A 23,292-nucleotide genomic window follows, 5' to 3' on the forward strand; every position below is an offset into this window, starting at 1 on the left:
CACGCCCACTCTCTAGCTGCGCGTGCAGCCAGGCGAGCTCGGCGGCGCCCCGCCTCCCATTCATTCCTATTGGCCGGCGGCGAATATAAACATACCAGTCCGGGCCGCTGATTGGCCGGCCGGGGAACTGTCACGCTGTTTTTTCACGTCTGCTGCGCGCTGCGCGGAGGTGTGTCTCCACGATTTTGCCGGCCGGTACTGATCGCGAGGGAAAAAACAACAAGTCCACACAGATTTTTTATATCAAAAGTTCGAAGACTCGATATAGTCACTGGATAATTTTAATATGTAATACATTTCGATCGCACGCTGTTGGTTATTTTTATGTATTTCCGGCGGAACGTTGCGTACATATTATATAACATTGTATTCGCTAAGGTTACCGCCTTTAGGGACTTTTCTAAACCTGTAAAAACAGAAATGTGTGTATTTCGCAGCAAGAGCGGTAAAAGAAAACGAAACGTTGCGCGACGTATGGCGACGTGAACCTCGCAACATGGAGGCTCCTCCTTCCCCAAGTACCGGCGACCGAGCTGCTCGGCAGATCTGCGAGCCCGGGTTCACTTTAATGCCCGTTTTCCGTTCGCTTGTGCAGGTTTCATACGATCTGGCGACGTTTTCTCTCGCCTTTTCACGCGCCGGAAGCTTTCTGGCGACGCAGCCGTCGCCTGTATTCGAACACACCGTCTTTCCTCCGATGCGTGGCACAACACAAGGAACCATTTCTCAAGAAGCAGAACAAAAAAAGTTGAAGGTGCAGCTTTATTACAAAAGTAGAAACCTGATCACAATTTGTATGAATGATAGTTTGGTTTAAAAACAAAACAAAATATACTTATATTTGCAAATTATGACAAAAGCCTAAACACTTGCACTGGAAAATAAAACTGAACTGTGGACATGTGCTTAGGCAGTTTTACTTGCTCTGACATGTTAATGCAATTCACAACTAGAAAGCCAGCAAATAAAATATTACCCTCAGGTATAACATCATTAGCATCCTTATCATAACAATAATCTTTATATATGTACATGCAATTTGGCCTCTTTGCATTTTTATTTTCTGTCAAGAGGACTCAAGCACACAGTAAACCACATACAAATTAAATTGTCTTTTGATTGGTATTATTATTATTATTATTATTATTGTTTTGTAACCACTGTATTTTACTCAGTGATAACTGAAGGCAGTGTGTAACACACATTTATATTACATTTCATACAAATTCAGACATATTGCAATCTCTCCGTACAGAACAAATAATTGGGACGGATGGGTTGATGGACTCCAACTGTCCCAGAAGTGCTACATCAAGGGCGTGAACAGATAAATCCACCACTGTCCACGGTGGGAGAAGTTCACTTCATCCCATACACCCCGGTTAACCAGCAGGACACGCTGTGTGTGTGTGTGCTTGTACACCCCTGGCCTGTTGTACTTTTCCTTGTAAGCGTCTACATTTCATTTTTTTTTTTTTAAAGTATCTTCAAAAAAACATGCTATTGCAGTGTGGGAGGAAAGAACGGCACCATCTGCAAACCGTATAGAAACCTAAGCACCGACAGAATGTTTTTTGTGAGACAATAAATGCAGTGCTGTCAATTTACAAGGGAAACAAAAGAAACCAACATATTCTGCTCTGACACAACAATACCTGTATGCATGGCAGTGACATTAGCTTAGACGTCATGACTAAATAATATGTGGGGCTGGGGGAAAGGAAACACTATTTAAGAACATTTAAGTTCCTTTGATTTCCTCTATTGGCAGTAGGATTCCTTAGGAATGTGGAAACACCTCATATTTTAGTTCCTGAGCTGATATGTGTGTCCTCCTACGCACATTTTTTGGCATTTTATTGTCTGGGATGTCAATTTTTAATACAAAATCTTACGGATCTTCTCAACTGCGCAGACAGACCAGAGGGAGGCAGCCGTCCAAAAGACGCTCGCCAGGCAACTTTGGGCCCATTTAGTATATTTTTCTTGGATAAACAGCCTTCTAAACACTGATAGCGCCCCGTGGCTGTCAGACCAAGTGCAAAATCTTGGGCCTGTCTGTGATCTACGCTGTTCTTCAGCTTCCCATGACACCTGAATCATGCCACCTAAAATCCATCCCCTCTTTAGCAATGTCGAATCTCCTTTGCTAATATGTATTTTAGGGTCTTGTAAAATGAGACTGAACCGTCACTGGTTAATGTGAATCACCAGCTAAGCCAGGGTGGGAGTACCATTTGCCAAAAAGGGGCCTTCAAAACGTGTGCCAAACTTTCAGGATTTTGTACCCTTTTGTATACCAATACAGAGATTCATCAAGCCAGTTTCAAACAAAATGGAAACAGATAAAAGATTAAAAAGCTTTCAGACAGGACACACATTCTTAATCATTTTACCAATGGAAACCATAGATTAGGAAGCGCAGGGGTAAAATGTAGATTTGCAATAAAATGGCATGCAATTTGGTACCACAACCTGAGTATCACTAATGTACCTCAATTTACAGATGACTATGCCTCACTGAAATCATGTAGAAAAGCCACATTACTGTCATGCAACTGTTCCAAGGTTAGACGAGACAGTGACCTACCCTAGAAAGACACAGTGCGTAAGGGAGCCGGCTACTCTGCGCTTATCTGCTGTTCATCGGCTTTATGCAAGCCTCAGGCTGAACCGCGGGAGTCTAATTTGAAAGCAGAAAACCAGTCGGATGTGTTTTTCCTCTAGAAGACCTGTGATCCTTGTTTGTGTCGGTGCTCGAGTGTGCTTGTGTGTGGATGTCCCGCTATCTTGCACCAAAAAGTCGGCAAATTAAATTCTCCGTTGGAGGTTGTGCTGCTCTGTTAGTGACTTATGCAGAGCAAAAAAAAAAAAAACAGTTTAAATCTTGGTCTAGCCTAAAAAAGCTGCCCTGATCCTAGCCCTGCAAGTTGGAAAAATTGTCACAGTACAACAGTAAATCAGTGCCTTTCATGAACGTGCACACACTACATGTGTATGTGTGATGCATGCAGCAGTTTTGTGCTGATTTTGTGGAAGGAATGAATTTTCTACAACACGTATTAATCCTCGACAGGGTACAGTAGGTTGGTTCCTAGAGTCCAGTGACGTACATCTCCATGCCGTCGTTGAAGGTGAAAATAGTGGTGGTGCTGGAAGCGCTGGCGCCCAGCTTCACCTCACTGATGGTCTCGTAGAGGTTCTCGCTGTGCATGGGCTTCTTTTTAGGCTTCAGTGTGTTGGCCTGCCTCTCCCGCTTCCAGTTGGAGTCGATGGTAGCGTAGGCCGGGTCCAGTTCCACAGCCAGGTTGGCGGGCCATGTCTTCTCGCCGACTGGCTCGTAGCAGGGCTCCTCGTGGACGCGCCTTCTGGCCCTCGCCTCTTCTTGTGCATCACCACCCAACCAGACGCGATCATCTTCTCCATGAGGCTGATTGGCCAGGCTGTGCTGCCCTTCTGCATCCTGGGATGTAGCCCCTTGAGGAGGCTTCTTCTTCAGGCTTTTACACACCGTGGAGTACATATCTGAGATCTTAAAAAAAGAGAATGATAAATGAGTTATGGTAGTCAAAGCCAAGCCAAATGATTTCTTCTCCCACAGAATATGAATATTACATAAATAGCATTAAGCGTTATCCAAAATGCAAGCTAGTAAGATAGTTATGTCTTGTTCATAGAAATTTTGCGCTTTGTCCAAAAGCACAGTCTGTATGACATGTTTGGAAATTGATGTGGTTTGGTTTCTACAGACTTATTTAGTCTTCATTCGTAGCATTTGTGACTCCATTACTTGTTAGATATGCTACCTTGTTAAGAAAAAAATGGATTTCTAAATAAAAATATAATAAATATTCTGGATAATCAGATAATAAGACTTTGAATGGAGTGGAATTGCTCTTGAATAGAACTTGAAGATTAGATTGACCTTTGAAAATCAGCCTTACACTCAGCGGCAGCAAAATATAAGCCTCCTATAATACTACATGAGTTATCTGTGCACATGAATTCTATTTCACTGATGTAGATAAAAAAAAAAAACAGAAGAGGGAGCACAAATTGATTATTGAATTGACGAGGAAGATAGGTGTGAAAAGCTGTGTATGAGTGTTTATCAGGGCCTTCCATGCCTGCCCCGTAAAGCATGACCCCCTTCGACCTGGTCAGTTCCAGCCCTCTAAACACTCTTATCTCCCGCATATGACCACGGATGGGAGCAGAGTTACCTAACCAGCAGATAAGGCTGTTAAACTTTCACCACCACGGCCACAGAAAAGCAGCATGTGGGGAATGTCATTCACTAGATCAACAGAGACAAATATACTCTTTACAGCAAAATACCCACAATATCTGTCCGTGCAGAATTCGAATTCCTAATGCTCCCATTGAAATTTGATGACTGCAGCACCTCTGTGTCACCACTGTAGAAGAAGAATCTCAGCTGCCAGGGATTATGGGATTTGTCCATGTTTGCCTTGTCCTGTCTGGGAACCATGCTGTAAGTGTAACAGATTAGGTCCTGAGACTGTCTGACGAGGGTGCGGAGGAAGCGGCAGAGATAACAATGCCACACAGAAGTGATGGTATTAAATTGGAAATATGGTAATTCCAAAATGTATATAATCACACTGAGCTATTATTTTATTGATTGAATAATAAATAAATAAACAAATAAATAAAATAATAATTCAGCTTATAGCTGTACTTGTTTTAGTACACCAAACTAGACAAAGCTGTGAGTAAAAAGTTCAAGGGACATTATTTGATTTTTTAGTTAAAAATTAGTTCTCAGTTGGGTTTACATAAAAATACAATGTTATAACATTCGTAATTGCATAGAACTGTGTATGTTGTATTAAATGTGAAAAATACACTCTATACAGTATAGGTGATACGGCACGAGCCTTTAAACTGGTTGGTTGAGGTGAAAAGGCCCGTTTCGCTCCCTCCGTCCCTGTGCACAGTCTGACAGGCTCTCCTCACCCTGCCCCCACTCCCTATCACAGCATTTGATACACAAAGCCGGCAGCTGGGCTCCGCCTCGCCCTGCTCTGTGTTTGCTCTGCGCCGCGGCGGGAGACGCAGAGAGAGACAAAGAGAGAGAGGAAGTCACAAGATGATGGAGGTTTCAAAATGCTGCTGCAGCTGTTGAGAAAGCCTAATGAGTGTGTGTGCGTCTTTCTCTGCTCACTGCTCTGCATGTGTGTGTTGTGTGTGTGCAATCAGCTTAGTTAATGACTACATAAAGGGAATCATATGCTGCACAATACCACTTCTGAAAAAAGTAGGACAGCAGACTGAAAAGTTCCACCGGTGCAGCACTGGTGCAGCTGCAGCAACGTTCGCTCGGCAGCATGCATTACAAAACAATCTGATCTTACTGTTAATCACAATGTACATTTTCATACCATGCAAATAAATGTTTAGACAGCAATCTGTTGGTAACCAGCTTTAAATCTCCCTCACCATATGTTCACCAACACTCAAAAGGGCCTGAGTCAGCCAAAACAGTCAAAGTGCTCCATTTAAGGGTTAAATGTGGTGGCGGTGCGGTGGCGGCGCTCTGATTGGTCCATGGGTTGGGCATGTGGAGCACTGTGGAGGGAAAAGTGTGGGTGCGTCTGACAGACACCTGATTACAGCGTCTGGGCGTGTCCGGACAGGAGAGCGAGAGAGTGGGAGAGAAAATGTAGGGCAGCACTGGAGATTAACTCTTCGCTGGCCGTGGGCTGGACGATGCCTGTTGTGGAGTCTAGAGAGTCCAACTCAACCCTCCAGCTGAGATTTAGCCTTGTTTCTGATGCTCTACACACACACACACACACACACACACACACACACACACACACACACTCTATGCACATTTGTTTGTCAATGCAGTATATGTAATTGTATATAAACATGTCTTTAATAATTATTACATCTATAATTAGTCAGTATTGAGCTGTTTTCTTAAAGGTTCCCTAATATGAAAATGTCACTTTGTGAGATTAATTAACATTAATACTAGTTCCCCTAGCCTGTCTATGGTCCTGTAGTGGCTAGAAATGGTGTAAAGTGTGGTTCGGCCATTCTGCTTCGCCATTTCGAGAGCAGCATCTCAGACAAATCTCAAATCTGGAATTTCTCCCATTATGACATCATAAGGGGAAAGGTTACATCCCCTTCTCATATTTTGCCCGCCCAGAGAATTTCCCACCCCACCCCACCCCAAAAAAGTAACTCCACCAACCATCATATCTTCCAAGTTTGCGAAGCATTCCAATTGCTCGTTAAAAAAAGCACAAATGAGACTTTGAAGAACCAGTGGGTTAGTTCTATTTTTTTTCACAACCTCTTGGTTGCACCAAACATTGTGGTTGGTGAATGGTGTTTGCTGATGTAATTTCTGCGAATGTCCTGTCAACTTCTATAAGCCGATCTCCTCCTCTTCCCGCCTCACTCCTCCTCATTAGCATTTAAAGCTAAAGTGGAAATCTCATTATCAAACTGGTTAAAAGTGGCTGTAATTCTGCACTACGGCTGAACTTCGGGTACAGTATTAGGGGAACACTAAGACCAGTATGAAAGCAAAAAAAAATCTGAATAGGGGACACACTCCCCTGCATCCAACATCCAATGCAAATGAAGACAGCAAGAAGTGTCTACTGACCCATGGCCATTCACCTATTGTGCCAGAAATTATGAAAAAGAGAGGAGAATAAAGCATAGGAGCATATAGCATAAATACTATATATTACATACTTATCCTACTTTCCCCTTCTGTCTTAAAAGACTGCAGAACATAGAGTGAACCTAATGGCTTTTGCTGACCTCTGCCCTCTAACCTCAACAAAGGCAAATAAATATCAGGTAATTTATGAAAACGATTGACAGGTGGTCCTGAAAGCAAGAACTTTTTTTTATTCCACTTAGCTATTCTGCATAACGCATAGGTCCATGAAAAGGGTCACTGTTGCTCCGGTCAACTGAGCCAGACAGCATAGTGATGTCTGCAATCATTGGATTTTACAATCTCGGATGATACAGTTTGCTGCTACTCTGAAGAATCAGTTCACCCACTATTTGAGCCGGTGCCTGTCTGCATCTGCAGACTAGTCACTCTTCTGGCTCCAGATCTAAAATCCCAGACTGGTGCAGTTTTATGTTTGGTTCAGTGTAAACACCAAAGCAGCATAATTAGGGCTCTTCTAAATGACTGCTGTCAACACTGGGCTTCGGACGGAATCTTGCCAAGTGACCACAGAGCAGAAGGAAGGGGTTTCGTTGTGAATTGTGAGCAACGGCTTCTAGGTCAGAGGTCAGGACCAGCACAAGATCTCAAAAGTGTTCCTCTGTGAGCCTGTCTGGAGCAGGGAGTATACAGAGCCAGAGCAAAATCAGCAAAGCATTCTGGGTTAGATGGCACTGTCTCACCTCCACAACAGCCGAGTGACCCTGTCCATTCTCCAACTGGGGACCGGGTGGTACAATGATGTCATCTTCCTCCGGCGGCTTCCAGATGTACTGTTCACCGTTCCCCATGAACATCGCCTCCTGGTGGACAGAGAGGGAACCGCAGCCAGTCAGGAAACTCATACCCCCCCCACCTTCTCTCCAGCACTCTCAGTGAGCAAGTAAAGTACCGCCCCTTTTAGCCTGGAGGAGCTCACTCACTCAGAGGCAGAGCAGCCTGACTTAGTAACAGGTGAATTTAACACCACCACACGGCAAACACAGTCAAAGATAGAAATAAGATTTTTGATATGTGAAATGTTCAACTTGTCTTGATGCTGAAAGTTTATGTGTGTTTTCTCACATGCCAATTTAAAAATAAATCTTTCTTATGTATTTTAGCATAATGGATGTATATTGAAATTTGCTCAGATTTGATTGACACACATGGTGATCAAGTTTGGAATACGTAGGTTAAATTGTATTTCTACAGGATACCAAAAACTAATTCACAACTTGTGAATTCCCTGCATTTGATGTTATAGGCAAGGAACACTTTATAAGGAACGTGTTCACAACATACTGACCATTTTTTATGTTAATCTGATGAACATTGTACAAACAATACAAAGTGCAAAGTGGTACTTTTTCTCTTGCTAGTTGGTTGCGCTATACCAAGATGTTAAAATTCATATATGAATATGATTATGGTATGAGACTAAATATTTCGGTGAAGTTTCATCTTGATTACTCAATGTTTAGTAATTTAGTATAATTTATGATTTTCTCTTTTTTATTTCCCCAAAATGGTCTGACCGTCCATGCTCAGGCCCTAACAACAGTTTAGTAATGAATTGTGACTGTAATGAATTGTGAACAAGTTATAAGGCAGAATGAGGTTAAATTGCAGATAGTGATTTTATAAAGTGATTTTACTTGAGTTTTTCCTGTTTCTTTCTTTTAAAGGTCACTGCAGTGCACTTTACCCGCGCTGATTACGCCTCTTCATTGACATGCCTAGACAAGTCTGACACAAGTCAATAGTAGTAAAGGCAACTGTAGGACTTAAGGACATTTTAATTTATGATAAACATACAATATGTATGCATAAATATATAGATTTTTTTACACCAATTAAATGAATGCATTAATCAATGGTTGATAGAACTGAATTCTAATTTAATTTTATAAATTAAATTAGAAATGTGGCCCTTACAATAAAACATCTTCATGAAATGTTATTTTCTTTTGTGTATGCACATTACCTAATAGAGTATATAGAGTAAATAAAATGTGTTTGTGAAATGTTAAAATTATAGCATGTTTGTAAAATTATCCTATGAATTAGATCATAAACAAAAGAGTCGAAGGAAATTAGTTAATTCGGACAATCTTCCCATTTGATCCTTCCATTTGGTGTAACATTCTGGGAAACATTCCCCACACACATCTAACATGACATGACATTACTTAAAATGACGCTCGTCCCACAGACCGGGCCTGAAGGCTCCTCCCACTGGGAGAACAATCCCCCAGTGTGTCAGTAGAACAGGGCGCTTCACAGGGCCAGTCAATGATTAAAGTTCTTTTTACGAGTTCCTACTGTACCGCGCCGGTGAGAATAAGAGGCTTCATTGTGTCCCGCTGTTTTATTCTGTTAGCCGCACAGGCTACATGTGCCGCAGCTCTTACCCAGAATCCTCTAACACAAAACACAAGCCTGGCAGCCACCCAACCTTACATAATCGCTCCCCATGAGCCGGACCCACACAGAACACGTGCTCCACACACACAAGGAGATATATACATACATACATACATACATACACACACACACACACATACATGTATGTGTGTATGTGTGTGTGTGTGTGTGTGTGTATATATATATATATATATATATATATATAGACACACACACACACACACACACGAACACACACATACATACTGTTATATTTTTTAATGCACACTCCTAATTTTTATCAAGTTCTATTTATGCCCTTCAGAATTCCACATAGAAGCACTGTGCAGACATATCCAAGCCAACAAGATGTTGTGCTTGCACAAACACCTCTGTGACAATCTTGTAACAGATCCCAATCGTTCTGTTTGAGCACAGGACCAGTTTTTGAATAATAAAAAAAACAAAGACACGCTCCATAAAAAGACACCCAAAAGAACAGGCCGGACTGCTAGGAGAATCCGTATCAAGTCTTTCTACAGCACAATATTCCATAGCATTCTGCAGCACATTCTAGAATTGAGTCTGTTTCTTCAGTAATACAGACTTTATTTTTACAGTAGGTGGTGGTTGCACGGCCTCTTACACAAGGTGCTAAATAAAGAGAAATTATTCTAAGAGGCAAAATTAAATTCGTGCAAGATGACACTTTTATACCTTTTGTAACAAGCCGTGCTGTTGATCATAAAACCTGCACACACACACATACACATGCTCATCAGCCCAACAAAAGCCTGAGCATGGAAACATTGTAAATAACATTTGTCCTTTTTCCACAAAGACACTGAGCATACAAAGGACATTTTTCACCCCTATTAGAGAGACATGCAAGCCAGCATCGGATTTTTTACATGTTGGGCTCATCAGAACCCTTGAGGACGTCCTTGCTCTCTGGCAATAAGGGCTGTAAACCTGCAGTAGTGTTAGATGACGGTGATTTTCAGCACTGACTGCAACTTGTGAAAACTTGACCTCTAGTGGTCAAGTTTCAGTACTGACAGTCAGAAACCTCATGTGCCCTTTAAGTCATCTCACAATAAATAATCACATTTGTAAATCATTAAGTGTGCAATGAACAGATTTATGTAAATGACAGTTAGCAGTTAGTGAAGTGACAGCTCTGCCAGCAGGGGACATACCTTGGGAAATGAGTGTAGGTGAAAGGGCTCGGCGCTCTTCCTGCTGGCTTCATGGCTGTGCAGCGACTCTGCGGCAGAGTCAGACGCCTCCATCTCACCCTTCTCCTTCCGCTGACCCTTTTCCACCTTCCGAACCTTCCGTATGGACGCGTACTCCGCCATCACTGGCTCCTGCAGGCCTGCTTTGGCCCCCTGACTCCTCCTGGCGCACTCTGGCGTGTTGGGAGAGGCAGATGGAGATGCAGCATGCCCCGAGGTGACAGGAGCCACAGACTCCCCCCGCCGGACCCCCACACTCTCATAGAGGCCGTCGTCCTTGCAGTGGTCCGGAGGGGCACGGTGGTGTCCCACCTCTGAGTAGGTGTGGGGCTCTTGCTCGGAACCCCCAGTGCCATTGGGGACGTGCGGGAACTGGCGGCTGTGAGAAGGGTGGAGGTCCGTGGTGGAGCGTCTGCAGTGGAGCAGCAGCAGGTCCATACTGACTGGACGATTCTTAGGACCACCTGAAGCAAGAGACATTGAAATCATACAAAACATCATTCAGAGCAGGTATGAAGAGAACCAGGAAGTGACTGAAAGGCAATCAGCTAATCAAAATTTGTATTTAAAAAAATGCCAATTTGCATACTTTTGCATAACAATATGCTGAACCTATTATTAATATAACATGTTAACATGAAATCTAGTTTCCTGCCAATAAAGCAGTGTTTGCAAAATGTTTTACTAAATATAAAAATAACTAATTGTGGCAATGATGACAATAATAATCGTAATGGGAGTCTTTTTCTAAGGAAGCGAAGCTTACTGTCTACATGTAGTTGAGGAACCTGACACGCCACTTTACAGATATAAGTAGCTTAAGAGTCTCCAACTCTGAAAGTTTTCTTACCTGCCCTCCCGAAAACTTATCTGCAAGACCAATAAGAAACCACATACTGACAGTATTATCTGTTTAAAACATCCAAATTGGACAGACTTGGAATCCTTGTAATGCAAACGGAAGAAATCCCACATGATAAAAGGAGTAAGTGATTAATAGAATCTTCCTCATCCATTTGTATGCCATTCAGTTTAAAATGCACTGGCTTCATTGGTGAGCGTTTTACCATGGTATTATCTCTTATATTACATTTTTGAAATGATATTGTCCAGGTCTGGCTGCTTTATGTTGCATGCATCTTGTGGATTTTTTAATGTGAAACGGCATATGCTAAAACAGAGTAGTGAAGGATGACACTGAAGTAGACTTTTTCATGTATTGCTGAATCTTGTTCTCTCCCAGATGCAGCAGAGCTTTTGCTACTTTGCCTCAGTTGACGTTTTACTTCTTTAAGAGTCGCTTGTTGTCTTGTGTGCATATCTGCACAAGTGTAACACCAGACCAGGCTCCTTCCACTCCATAGCAAATTTACGCATGTTCGAGTGCTTTAGCAAAACCACAAGGACCGATGCTGTGCTAAATGCATGAAACCTCATCTGGGGTGACAGGAAAATGCAACTCACACGACAAAGGGAAGATCTGAAGTGATAAACCTGTAATACAATATACATAAATTCTATCTTCATACAGAACAACACTTTTTCTATTTATACAATGTCCAACACCTTTACTAAAACTGTTTGTCTGAATGTTAAATGCATTTGACACAACATTTTTGAACAGAGAAACTGTTGCGTTGTTTGTGATGTGGTGTAACATTCAGTGTGAAGTTCAAGATGGTGAGAATAAAAAGGTTTCAGATTTAAACACTGTCATCCAAATGAGTAAAGAAGTAAAGGTAAAGAAGCCGACTCGTAATTGGAAGGTTGTGGGGTCAAATTCTGGACCGCCAAGGTGCCACTAAGGTGCCACTGAGGTGATGGTTAAATGCAGAGAACTGAATTTTCGAGTGTGCTGTGCTGCAGTGTTTTGCAAAGACAATCATTTCACTTTCATTTTCAATTTATATTGACAGTTTTTTTTTCAAATTTGTGGATAAAATTTCTGAAGATAATAAAAAAATAGATTAATTCGCACAACGGAATCCTAGATCCTGTCATGCCACTCTGCTTGGAAGGGAAGGAGGCACAAACGCTCAACATTTTAAAGTAAATGTGTTGTTTTTTTTTTATTTACACACTAATAAAGGGTCCTGTGATCTTTTGATCACGACCCAGTAATCACTGACTCTCCATGCCGTCCCAGGACACTGGGCGAAGGGCGGATGGGTGGCCACACGACTCACCATTGGCGCTGCAGGCCAGCCGGTTCAATTCGTGTAGCCCGGTGTCCGACTTGCTCATGGCACTCAGCTTTGACTGGCGGAGTGCGTTCTAACACACAGAACAAGAGAGAAGTTGGTTCAAGGAGGAGCTTCAAAAGAAGAACGATTCGTGAAAAGGAGAGGAGGATTCACACCTGTTGTGCATTTCTCTTGTGCTTCTCCCCGTTGGGGGCGGGGTACTTGCTTTTGCGTTTCCTAATGAGGACAGAAGAGTAAAAGATTTTAAAGCCATTCAGTTTAACAGTTATTAGAACTCGAGTTGTGTCACAGGGCTCCTCATGTTCTTGTTTATTCCTTTGCAAGGTGAACTGGGCCAAATTGACTCAGTACATGTGACACCATGGGAGCAGCGCGGTAACTACGGGAGATGGTGTCGCACGTGTGCAGTAGGTGGCTGCGGAGGTGTGAGGCAGCCGTGACCAATCCTGCCGCGCGATTTGCTCCCAACATCCCCGCACCAGGTGTGACAGTGATCACCGATTCCTCCACACACAGCCCTCATCACACACACTCCTCCTCACTCATCACCTCGGGGACGATAAGAGGCGGGTCTCTCATCGCCACGGTGAAAGACCAGAATAAGTGACGGGCGGGAGGCAGCCATGCTGATTCTGGACCGCCATTAATTCCACGGCTTTGTTGGACAACTCTCTGAGGAGCTGCTGTTTTCTGTCTGAAGGCTTCGGAGAGCTATGAATAATAATCGTGAGCACTTTGATTGTTTACAACAAATCCTGCAGGGTCATAGATCACTGCTTGACATATCCCCAGGACAAAAAGGGAAAAAAACATTCGTTTCCTCAGCAGAAATGGAAGAAATGAAACATGAGAGATAAAATGTGTGAGGAAGTGTACATGTGAGAAAGGACCGGAATCCCAGGCGGTTCTAACCTCAGCTCTAACATGAATGCTTAGCTAAAACTCAGCTGAAAGGAAGGGATCTTTCAAGATTTTCTCTCCTTGAATTGAAGTGAGCAAAATAAACTACTGACCTTTGGCATCCTACACAGACAAGCAGGATGAAGATCGTCACCACAAAGGCTGAAGCCGCCGCGATGGCCCCCAGGAGAAGCACCTTGCTGAAGGCCCAAGCGTCGTCACTCATTGGGTGAAAGGGCTCAGGACGCACATACACACAAACTCGCAGACATTCACGAACACATATGCATACACTCACTCACTCTCACACACACACAACGGTGATGAGATCCTGAGGAAGGAACGTGGAAAGAAAATGATCAAATGTACTACCAAGAACTACCCCCACGCACCGTACCACAATGAGACAAAGAAAGACAAAAATGGCACTACCCCTCCTCTCAGTGTGAACCAGGAAACATACAAAGCATGTTGGAAAGCAATAAACATTTTCATTTCTAAAAATCACATCATTATTATTGTTAATATTATTATTATACATAGAATTAAATGGATCTCCAGCCGAAAAACACACACCTGGGTTCCCATCGCTTCTTGGACAGATCGTTACAATAATACACAAACTTTCAAAGATTTCTGGGACACCTGTCATAATCAATTTCTAATCAATTTTTCAGCAATTTTGGGGATTTCAACATCTGAACAATTTCGTACAGTACGGTGTAATCCTCACTTCAAATTGTACAACAGCTAACATTTCTGCACTTGTTGGTCATCTACAGGTTAATCAAACGTGTAGATTATAACACACAGTCAACACAGTGTCATCGAGATGACCCCAAACTTCTCTCAGATGTGCCCTCATACACACATGCAGACAGATGTGATGCAGCCCAAGCGCTGGATTATGGTGAAAGATGTTGGGAGAGAGAGAGCGAGAGAGAGAGGGAGGAGGACAAAAGAGCAGCAGTGGGAAAGGAGGTCAGCTGTGTATATCGGTGTGTGTGTGCGCGCAGATTATGATAGTGTGTGTTCTTTTGAAGTAGAAGGAATCCACACACTGCTGAATATACATATTCTGTTCATTCAGTCTTTCTGGTGCTGCCGTCAGCACATTGGCTGATATTTGCTGCCGTCTGCAGCATGCTGCGCTCCTCTTCCCGCCACGGAGACGGAGAAAGGAAACGAGCGAGACAGACAGTCCTGACAGAATGACACAGAAATGGTGTCATGTGATAGCCGGCCTGCATCAGCAGCCCTCTTTCATATCCTCAGTGTTGGATCAAGTCCCAGTAGAACGTCAGGAACTGAATCCCCCGAAAAAGTGTTCTCATGAACGGCACAAAGTCTGTCGCTTAAGTAACTGGTCTGGGACCTGTCAGTTCACCATGACGTATACTGATAATGACCTATCTGAAGTATATAAACTAAAGCAAGAAATAAATTGGTGAAATGTCACAACATCGATGTCATGCAGTCTGCATGTCTTAGAAGTAAAAGCTTTTTTACACATTGCACATGAATAGCAATAAGGGGAATTCAGGGAGATTTATATCTTAAGCTCTACCAAGCCCTCCTCAATGACTTGTGAAGACTTCCGTGGTGCATTCCACGTGAACTGGAAGTTGGAGTTTTTGAACTCGCAGTTGGGAAAAAGATTAAATAATAACCCCTGGAACATTACTTGAAATTGGATTTCTGACTCTTAAAGTCGTATGACTGCCCTGTGCATCTGCAGTAGTTAAAGTGCAACATTTTATATGTGCCTCCCAGTGGGTCGAAGATACAGTCCTGGCACAGGGTTTTTATACAAAAGAATTACAGAGCACTGCACAGTTTTCTCGCTGTTCAGGTACAACTCAGGAGTGACATCATTCATTCACAAATCCAACAAGCTCAGGTTATAAAGGACCTTCAGACCACTCACTTTTTTTTCTGACTAATTGTAGTTTTGGTGAGTGTTGTGTTTGTGTGTGCAACTCCCCGATCCTGACAAGTTGTGTAGTACAAACACTTAAGACTTGCACACTAAGTAAAAGTTAGGCTTGTTAGAAATTCGATATTTTTGTGTACAGATTTCTTCCACCATATGGTGCTGTTTTCTTTAGTGAGGTCAGCAGAGGTAAAAGTCAGCGTGCAACTACAACCTCCGTTCCTGTAAATGGCGCTGTACAGCTGTGTACTGGCAGAGTGACAGACCAATCACAGCATCTTATTTCGGTCTGTTTTTACATTTTCAGTGAATATCGCAATAGTTACAGTATCACAATATATCGTGATATAATCATATTGTGACCCCTGTATCGTGATACGTATCGAGTTGGTATTCAGTCTGTCAGAAGCTTAAACAGATATCTTCAAGAATGCTTTCATCCAGCAATGAGATTGTTCAATTCTGACTGGTTGATGCATTTGACTTGTACTTGGAAATGTGATTCTATTTCCCCTGTACTGATATCCTTACATTTACAATGGAGTTACACATTCTAACACAATCCCTGTGTTCTTCTGACCCTTGAAGTTCAACGAGAAAGACAACAGTTAGACTCTGCTGATTAAAGTTAAATCTACAAGTGTTCATACTTTCAGAACCAGATTCAGAAGACTCACCTTAAATTTTTTATGGAGCGGAAACGGGATTGTTTTTTACCGTGTTTCCATCAATATTCCCATGGGTTCATACCAATTCAACACCTTCCATTTTAAAAAGAAGACGAGTGTTTGATCAGAGCAGAGCAGCTTTTCTACAATAAAATATAAAAATATCTCAAGAAGGAAGTCACAAAGAACCCACGCATGCGGGTTTGAAGCACATGCAATTAAATGAATTGCATGGCTGCATCAGAGCAATACAGAGAAAAGATTGCAATGATCATTGCAGTGTTTTAAGCTCCTTTAACACACTCTTATGGATTAGGAGACCATTGCAATTTCATAATTGTCATGAGATTTGGTTGGTGTGTACCACTTCAACAATATTTGATCACATTAAAATGATAAAATAAACCTCCAGTGAATGCAAATTACTGTGTGTGTTTAGTGTTTCATAAAACCGATGCTATTGCCCAAAATGAACAAGATCAATAATGGCACAATTGTTTTATTATCCCTGTTATTTTATACTATTGCTCCAGAGGCAGAAACAATTATTCATAAATTAAATTTCAGTTGTCATAAAATCACATTCACAAGACAAACTGAAAGGAACTAATATTTGAAAGGGGAGATGAGGAATGCTGCAACTTCATGGGCTTGAGATTTGATGGTCATATAGCTTCTGCACTGGTCAGGGGAGGAAGTGTTGTGTCAGTGGAGAATGCAGGGGTAAGGGTGACGTAAGAAACTATGATGTCATCTAGTTGCATAATAGTGCATGTGTAGTGTGTAGGTGGAAGCCTGCACTATCACAGCCTAAACTCACAATCTGTGACCTTAACGTCTTCCTGAGCTGACAAAAAAACAGAAATGTTGAAACTCTGCTGACAGTTGAAACCTAACTCGGAAAATGAACAGCCTTCAGAAAGATTTATTTCTGTACAGCACCAGTAATGGAGATTTGGTGGCCTCAAAAAAACTGTCTATATACACACACACACACACACACACACACACACACACACATATATATTAGAGGTGTGCATAGATTAATTTTCTTAATCTAGATTAATCTCAATGTAGTTTTGGAATTAATCTAGATTAATCTATAGCAATCTAGATTAATCTATAGCAATCTAAATTAATCTAGATTCATCTTAAAAATAAATTTTCCCTGAAGCAAACCCGGCGGCTTCATAGCTGCATCCATGTTTCCACGACACGTGATTTGGTAATTTCTGGAGCTGTGCGATTCATGACTCACCCGGGTTAATTGCCCGGATCCTTTAAATGACTCATGAGTCACGAATCTGAGGTCTCCATTGAACCGAATCCTTCAAGTCCTAACTACACCATGGTTAAATTGTAAACTCCAATATATTGGCACGGAATCAAGCACCCAGACTACTGGCAGACCCCAGTGATCAGACCAGCAAATAAATCCTGGTTCCTGACAACTGCTTTACAAAAACATGAAACAAACCAGAGGGTCACCACAGCCACCACCACCATTACAACTACAGCTTCAGGGATCCTCAAATGGACCAGTAACATCATTACGGACACGTAATCTAGACCATGACACTGAATACATCCTGGACTTCTCCAACCCTACAACCGTAGGACTCATTATATCATATCCAACCCTGCACTGACACCATTTGCAGGTTCACTCTACCCTGGAAGGGGGTCCCTCTCTGTATCACTCCTTCCCAAGGTTTCTTCCTTTCTTTTTTTCTCTCTCCTAGAGTTTTTTTGTGTGGAGTTTTTCCTTGTGTGCAGAAGGGTCAAGTGTGGGGGGTGTCAACTGTAGGGCCTGTCAAAGCCCATTGAGACATACTGATTGTGTGATTTTGGGCTATATAAGAAATAAATGTTGTTGTTGTTGTTGCTTACATGAGTCCGGTTGTAGAGGAAGATAACCACCAGGAGCACTAACCCGCTCTCTGATCCGGGTGCGTACTGACTCAAGTGACTCAAGTGACTCAAGTGACTCACGCACCCAGATCAGAGAGCGGGTTAGCGCTCCACTCAAGTGACTCAAGTGACTCACACACCCGGATCAGTTTAGTGAGTGACTCAGAGCAAGCCGAATCCTAAAAAGGATCCGAGTATTACAGCTTAGTAATTTCACAGTTCGAAGACTCATTCTCGCCCCCTACAGTACCCCCTACAGTCCGATAAGAGTCTCACGTTAACGCAGCACGTTTTTATCGCCTGATAAAGAGTCTCACGTTAACGCAGCAAGTTACTTAACGTGTGTGTGTGTGTGTGTGTGTGTGTGTGTGTGTATATATATATATATATATATATGCAACAACTAAACAACTAAACAAATGCAACAAAGTTTAGCATAACTGAGGTGCAAGAAGTGTGTAGAAGTCATATATATATATACACACACACACACACACACACGTTTGACTGTGTGTTTGTGTGTGTATATATAATATAAAACAAAAAATTGTACAAATTTACGTTTGGCTGTAATGCACAACTCATCTTTTTCTGACAAGCAGTTATGTATCATAAAGAAAGGTGGAAAATCCCACAGAAACTTTCTTTTAAATCAGTTAAACTCGGCCAAAGATTTCACTTAGCAATTATGCAGGACATTTTAAGGGTGATTTCCTCACAAGTTTATTCAGAAGAGCATTCTCTTATTTTAATGAGACCCATTTTTATTAAAGGCTGACCCACACAGTTTCTGTTTTATATGAAAAGATTGCAAATGAGAAGGCATACAAGGCCCCATGACCTACATCTCATGGTTAAAATGCTTTTTTATTTGTTGATTTCATTAATTCCCAGGAGAGTGTTCGCTTGCACCATCGCTTGTCCTAGCGGGTAAGGAAGCGGACTTGTAACTGAAGAGTTGCAGGTTCGAATCCCAAAGTGTCATTGAGGTCCCCTTGAGCAAGTTACTGTCCCCACACACTGCTCCCCGGGCACCATTCATGGCTGCCCACTGCTCACTAAGGGTGATGGTTACGTCCCTATGTTGTATCGACGTAATTATTTTTGCTGTGGTTGTCTGGGGCATATCAGTGGGTTTGTGTGTGTATTTGTGCCCTTTATCCCCGTTAGGCTGATTTAGGGGAGGAGCCACCAAGGCCATCTCGTCACCTCTGGCCTATATAAGGGTGTTGTGTCGTATCACTTATTCACTGTAAATGAACAAACTATATTTGCACCCTCAGTTGTAGGTGTTTTTAGTTCCCAGGTTCCCCGCTCCCTCTAGAATGGGTCACATGTCCCTTAATCCCTAGACGGGAACATGATAGTGATGGTGACACATTTGGTTGTGTGCACCGTGTGCTATGCTGTATATCATAACAACAAATGACTTAAAATATTTAAATTGAGAATTGGTTGAAGAATATGTACACTAGCATTGAAAAGTTTAGGGTAATTTTGAAAGGTTCCAATTATTGACAAACAATTATTGTCCATTAAGATAATTAAGATAACATAGACATTTTTTATTTATTTGGTAATATTTTCTCATTTCATGTTTTTTTCATGTTTCAGGACAATGTTTCCATGGTTAGTGCACATTCTGTGCCGTGTAAAGCCTTCTGTGCAGATGAGGATGACATTCAGACAGAACTCCTGCGACAATGCATCAAAACAGGTTTTCCAACGATCCAGTGAGATTTTGTTTCCACATGTTCTAATATTTCAAACGTCTGCTTAGAGCAGATTAATATGATTTCAGTGCTTAACTTCAAATAAAGCGCCTTAGCTCTGAACCAGTCCCTCGTTGTGGTGCATAGTTGCATAGTGAAGTAGTGCAACACCCCCCACCCCACTCCAAAACAATCCCAGTTCTACGGGCGACTCCCATAAAACCTTCACACTGCTCACATTTTCATTGGGGAAAATCCTCTTCTCCAGCCATCCCAGGGACAATCGCTGATATGGGGATGGTGCCTTCAGCTTCAGATGATGGAAGAAGGAAGAATGCAATGGCTGGGTGAAGGCATGAGAGGAGAGAGACTTTGATTCCTGATTAATCCCTGATCGCCTGCTCAGTATGCACGGCTCTGGCTCTAAGCTGTGAGAGAGGAGCGGTGCGTTGTGCCGCCGTGGGGCCCGTGGGAACAGGCATTTGCATACACACGAGACAAGCAGTGGTGGCCATGGAGGGATTGTTTAAAGAGATTAAATGTTTACTGTCCAGTGCTTCTGGCTACATTGTTGCCTGTGTATGATATATTCCCCACAGAATGCAAACTTTTTTTATGAGGAAGAAGCTCATGAGCTCTACACTAAAGCTACTTTTGTTGTCCTGTATCCTCCAGTCAGAACTTCATCAGGGTATCATCTTCAATACACACTGTAGATGCATCTTTTTCAGGTGTCCAGAGTGGAAAGACCAGATGAAAATATTTACATGCATACAGTACCATGTCACACACGGTTTAATTAAATGTAGGGGTGAGACGAGACATACAGCTCAGCACATGAGACGGTGTAAAATATTGGGTTCAAAAGAGTGAGACGAGACAAGATTAACAACATTTTCAGCCATATTTTAAGTTTGTCCCTGGGTGAGACTCAAAAAGTGGGCAAGTCTGCAATATAGTTACCATTTAACAGGTCACTATTGATTGTGTGGGCTGTAAAATTAACATAATTATGCATACACCCACACATTGGTGTTGTCTTTTGCCTCTTTAAGCATTTCCTTGGTTTCTTTGTAAAGATTTGCAACCACTTTAATATCAAAATGTGTGTGTGTGATGCAGGCGATGATATGATAAAATTCAGGTCGATTATGATTATCACTTTGCCCATATTTACTATATCAGACATGGCAAATACCTTTTCCCTTTCTGTTGTTTACTGTAATCTGTACTGTTACACTGGTCATTGCACAATCTCCATGCACTTTAGCAGAATACATAACCACTACCTATGATGTCTGTGTCTTACTTTTCTCCTTTTATTCTATTTTATTTAATTCTATAACTATTACTTAACAATGCACAGTCAAAACATGCACAGTGGTTTAGGATGCATTTCAATGCGTGTTGTACTGCTATAACTATGCAGGTGACAAATATATATGTAAAATCTCTATTCGGAACCATGATAACAGGTCTTGTGCTGATTGGATAAGGCATTGCCCTGGTTTATCGAAGACTGAAGAGAACGGTGACAGCCGCTCAAAACCCCACTTGGCTGGCCGGGATGATTGAAGAAGTGAGCAGAGTTGTTGGTGCTCAGATTGTGACTGTTGATCACAGATTGGACAACATCACAATTGATTGCAAACTGCATACCATCTCGGAGAAAGTCACGGCTCTGCTGAGAATGTTGACTAACTGAATGTTGATCTCTATTCCATCTGGCCACTCTACCCTATAGGCCTGATTGGTGGATTGCTGCAGAGATGGTTGTTCGTCCAGAAGGTTCTCCTCTGTCCACAGAGGACCTCTGGAACTCTGACAGAGTGGCGATTGGGTTCTTGGTCACCTCCCTTTCTAAGGCCTTTCTAATCTGATCACTCAATTTAGATGGCTGGTCAGCTCTAGGAAGAGTCCTGGTGGTTTTGATCTTCTTCCAATGATGGAGGCCACTGTGCTCATTGGGCCCTTCAAAGCATCAGAATTTTTTCTGTCAATTGCTTTGTCTTCATGCTTGTTTTGTGCTCTGACATGAACTATCAACTGTGGGACAGTCATGTCCAATCAACTGTTTTTTTTCCAGCAGAAACATCTCAAGGATGATCAGAAGGCACCAATTTTGACCTTCATGGCAAAGGCTGTGAATATTGTGATTTTTTCAGCTTTTTATTTGTAATAAATTTGCCATAATGGTAGTATAATAAATACTGTAAATGTAAAAGTGTAACTGAAGAGAAAATATATAAAACGGAATGTAGTGAATACACTGATATTCATTTGCAACGGATATTTGCAAGTGTCCAACATGTCAAACCATGACAGCAAAGGTAAAAAATAGAAATTCACCACATATCGCAATCTCATTGTATCATACCAAGACCAATGAAACAGCAGATCATTTTGGATCCTGTATGAACACACCTGTCCTCAGCATGCTCTTCTGCTCCCCGTTCATGAGTGATGTTTTCACACGTCTGCTGGAATGTTACTATTTCTGTCAAATACAAGGTACTCAATAATTCATTGCTGCCTCTCTGTACTCACAAGTCCTCTGAGGACATTGGCGAGGCGGCGCTTTAAGAGGGAGACAAGAAGGCGCAGCGTGGCACACATGAGGCAAGCCTCCATCTTGATTCTCGACCTCAAGGCATCTTGGTTGGGGCTGTGGTCAGGTTGGTAGTCTCAATGGAATCTTGTGCAGAAGACCTGAGACTAACAACAAAAGATGGAGCTACACCCCCTAATACATCCGATAACTACTGAAATTTGTACACATATAGACTTTTTTGGTTTTGAATATATGTATGTCACAAGTCATTTGTTAGACCACTGCTGCTGTTTTGATAAGCTTTGGGCAAGAATTTCACATATCTATACATAACTGGCAAGTGACTAATAGTTCAAACAGTTAAGTCTGAGAAGTTATTGTCCAGTGTGCCTTCCAATCATAGAAAAAATCTACAAATGTGGAACCTGGGAACATGGACTGACATTCAAAATGTCTAGGACTAATCTTATAAAACCCATAGTTTGTATCAGGAATACCTGCAAACTTTTTCTTGAGCTGTGACGCCCTTCCAGCGGCGTGCACAGCTGAACTCTGCCTTGCGTGGAACTGAACCTGTCGCATGTTGCTCTCTGTTGCTACGGACCAGCATGACGACTCTTAAATCAGTGTGGTGATGTGTGTGGGGAGGAGGAAGTGACAGATGTTGATGTGGAAAGGTGGGGTAAACACTCCTCACAATTCCTCTGTCTGCCGCAGGGACCTGGCCAGTAAGGATTATTGCACCAAAGCGGTCTAAATAAAAAAGAAACAACCAGAGAAGCTGGGGTCTTTATAGTGGTGTAATGTGCATGTGATTCTGTGGAACATGCCATTCTTGCTGAAGGGAGTAGGGTTTTTGGGCACCCAACTAAAGTATGCAGGATAGATTGAGGTGCAGTAAACACACCAGCGGAGGCAGAAAAGCAGAGATAATGAGGCAAACGTAAGTCTCCCAAAAGCTAATGTGGCCAGGACAGTATTGTTATTTTAAATTTGTATATGTGTTATGTGAACTCCAGCATATTTTCTGTATTGTCTGTGGGGTTCTAGTATCTGTTTT

The 23,292-nt window shown here is 42.1% G+C and overlaps 1 protein-coding gene across 1 annotated transcript in view; it reads right to left on the reverse strand.

The window, feature by feature from the left end:
• Positions 1-744: 744 nt before the first annotated feature.
• Positions 745-23,292, reverse strand: part of LOC114798883 (uncharacterized) — a 31,570-nt gene continuing 9,022 nt past the window's right edge. The window contains exons 2-7 of the mRNA XM_028994949.1: positions 13,571-13,788; positions 12,713-12,773; positions 12,540-12,627; positions 10,315-10,817; positions 7,414-7,533; positions 745-3,532 (exon numbers count right to left, since the gene is read on the reverse strand). Coding sequence (XP_028850782.1) covers positions 3,095-3,532; positions 7,414-7,533; positions 10,315-10,817; positions 12,540-12,627; positions 12,713-12,773; positions 13,571-13,683 — 1,323 coding nt within the window. The 5' untranslated portion in view covers positions 13,684-13,788 and the 3' untranslated portion in view covers positions 745-3,094. The remainder of the gene's footprint in view (positions 3,533-7,413; positions 7,534-10,314; positions 10,818-12,539; positions 12,628-12,712; positions 12,774-13,570; positions 13,789-23,292) is intronic.

This window comes from Denticeps clupeoides, chromosome 10 (genome assembly GCF_900700375.1).
Source record: "Denticeps clupeoides chromosome 10, fDenClu1.1, whole genome shotgun sequence".
NCBI lineage: Eukaryota > Metazoa > Chordata > Actinopteri > Clupeiformes > Denticipitidae > Denticeps > Denticeps clupeoides.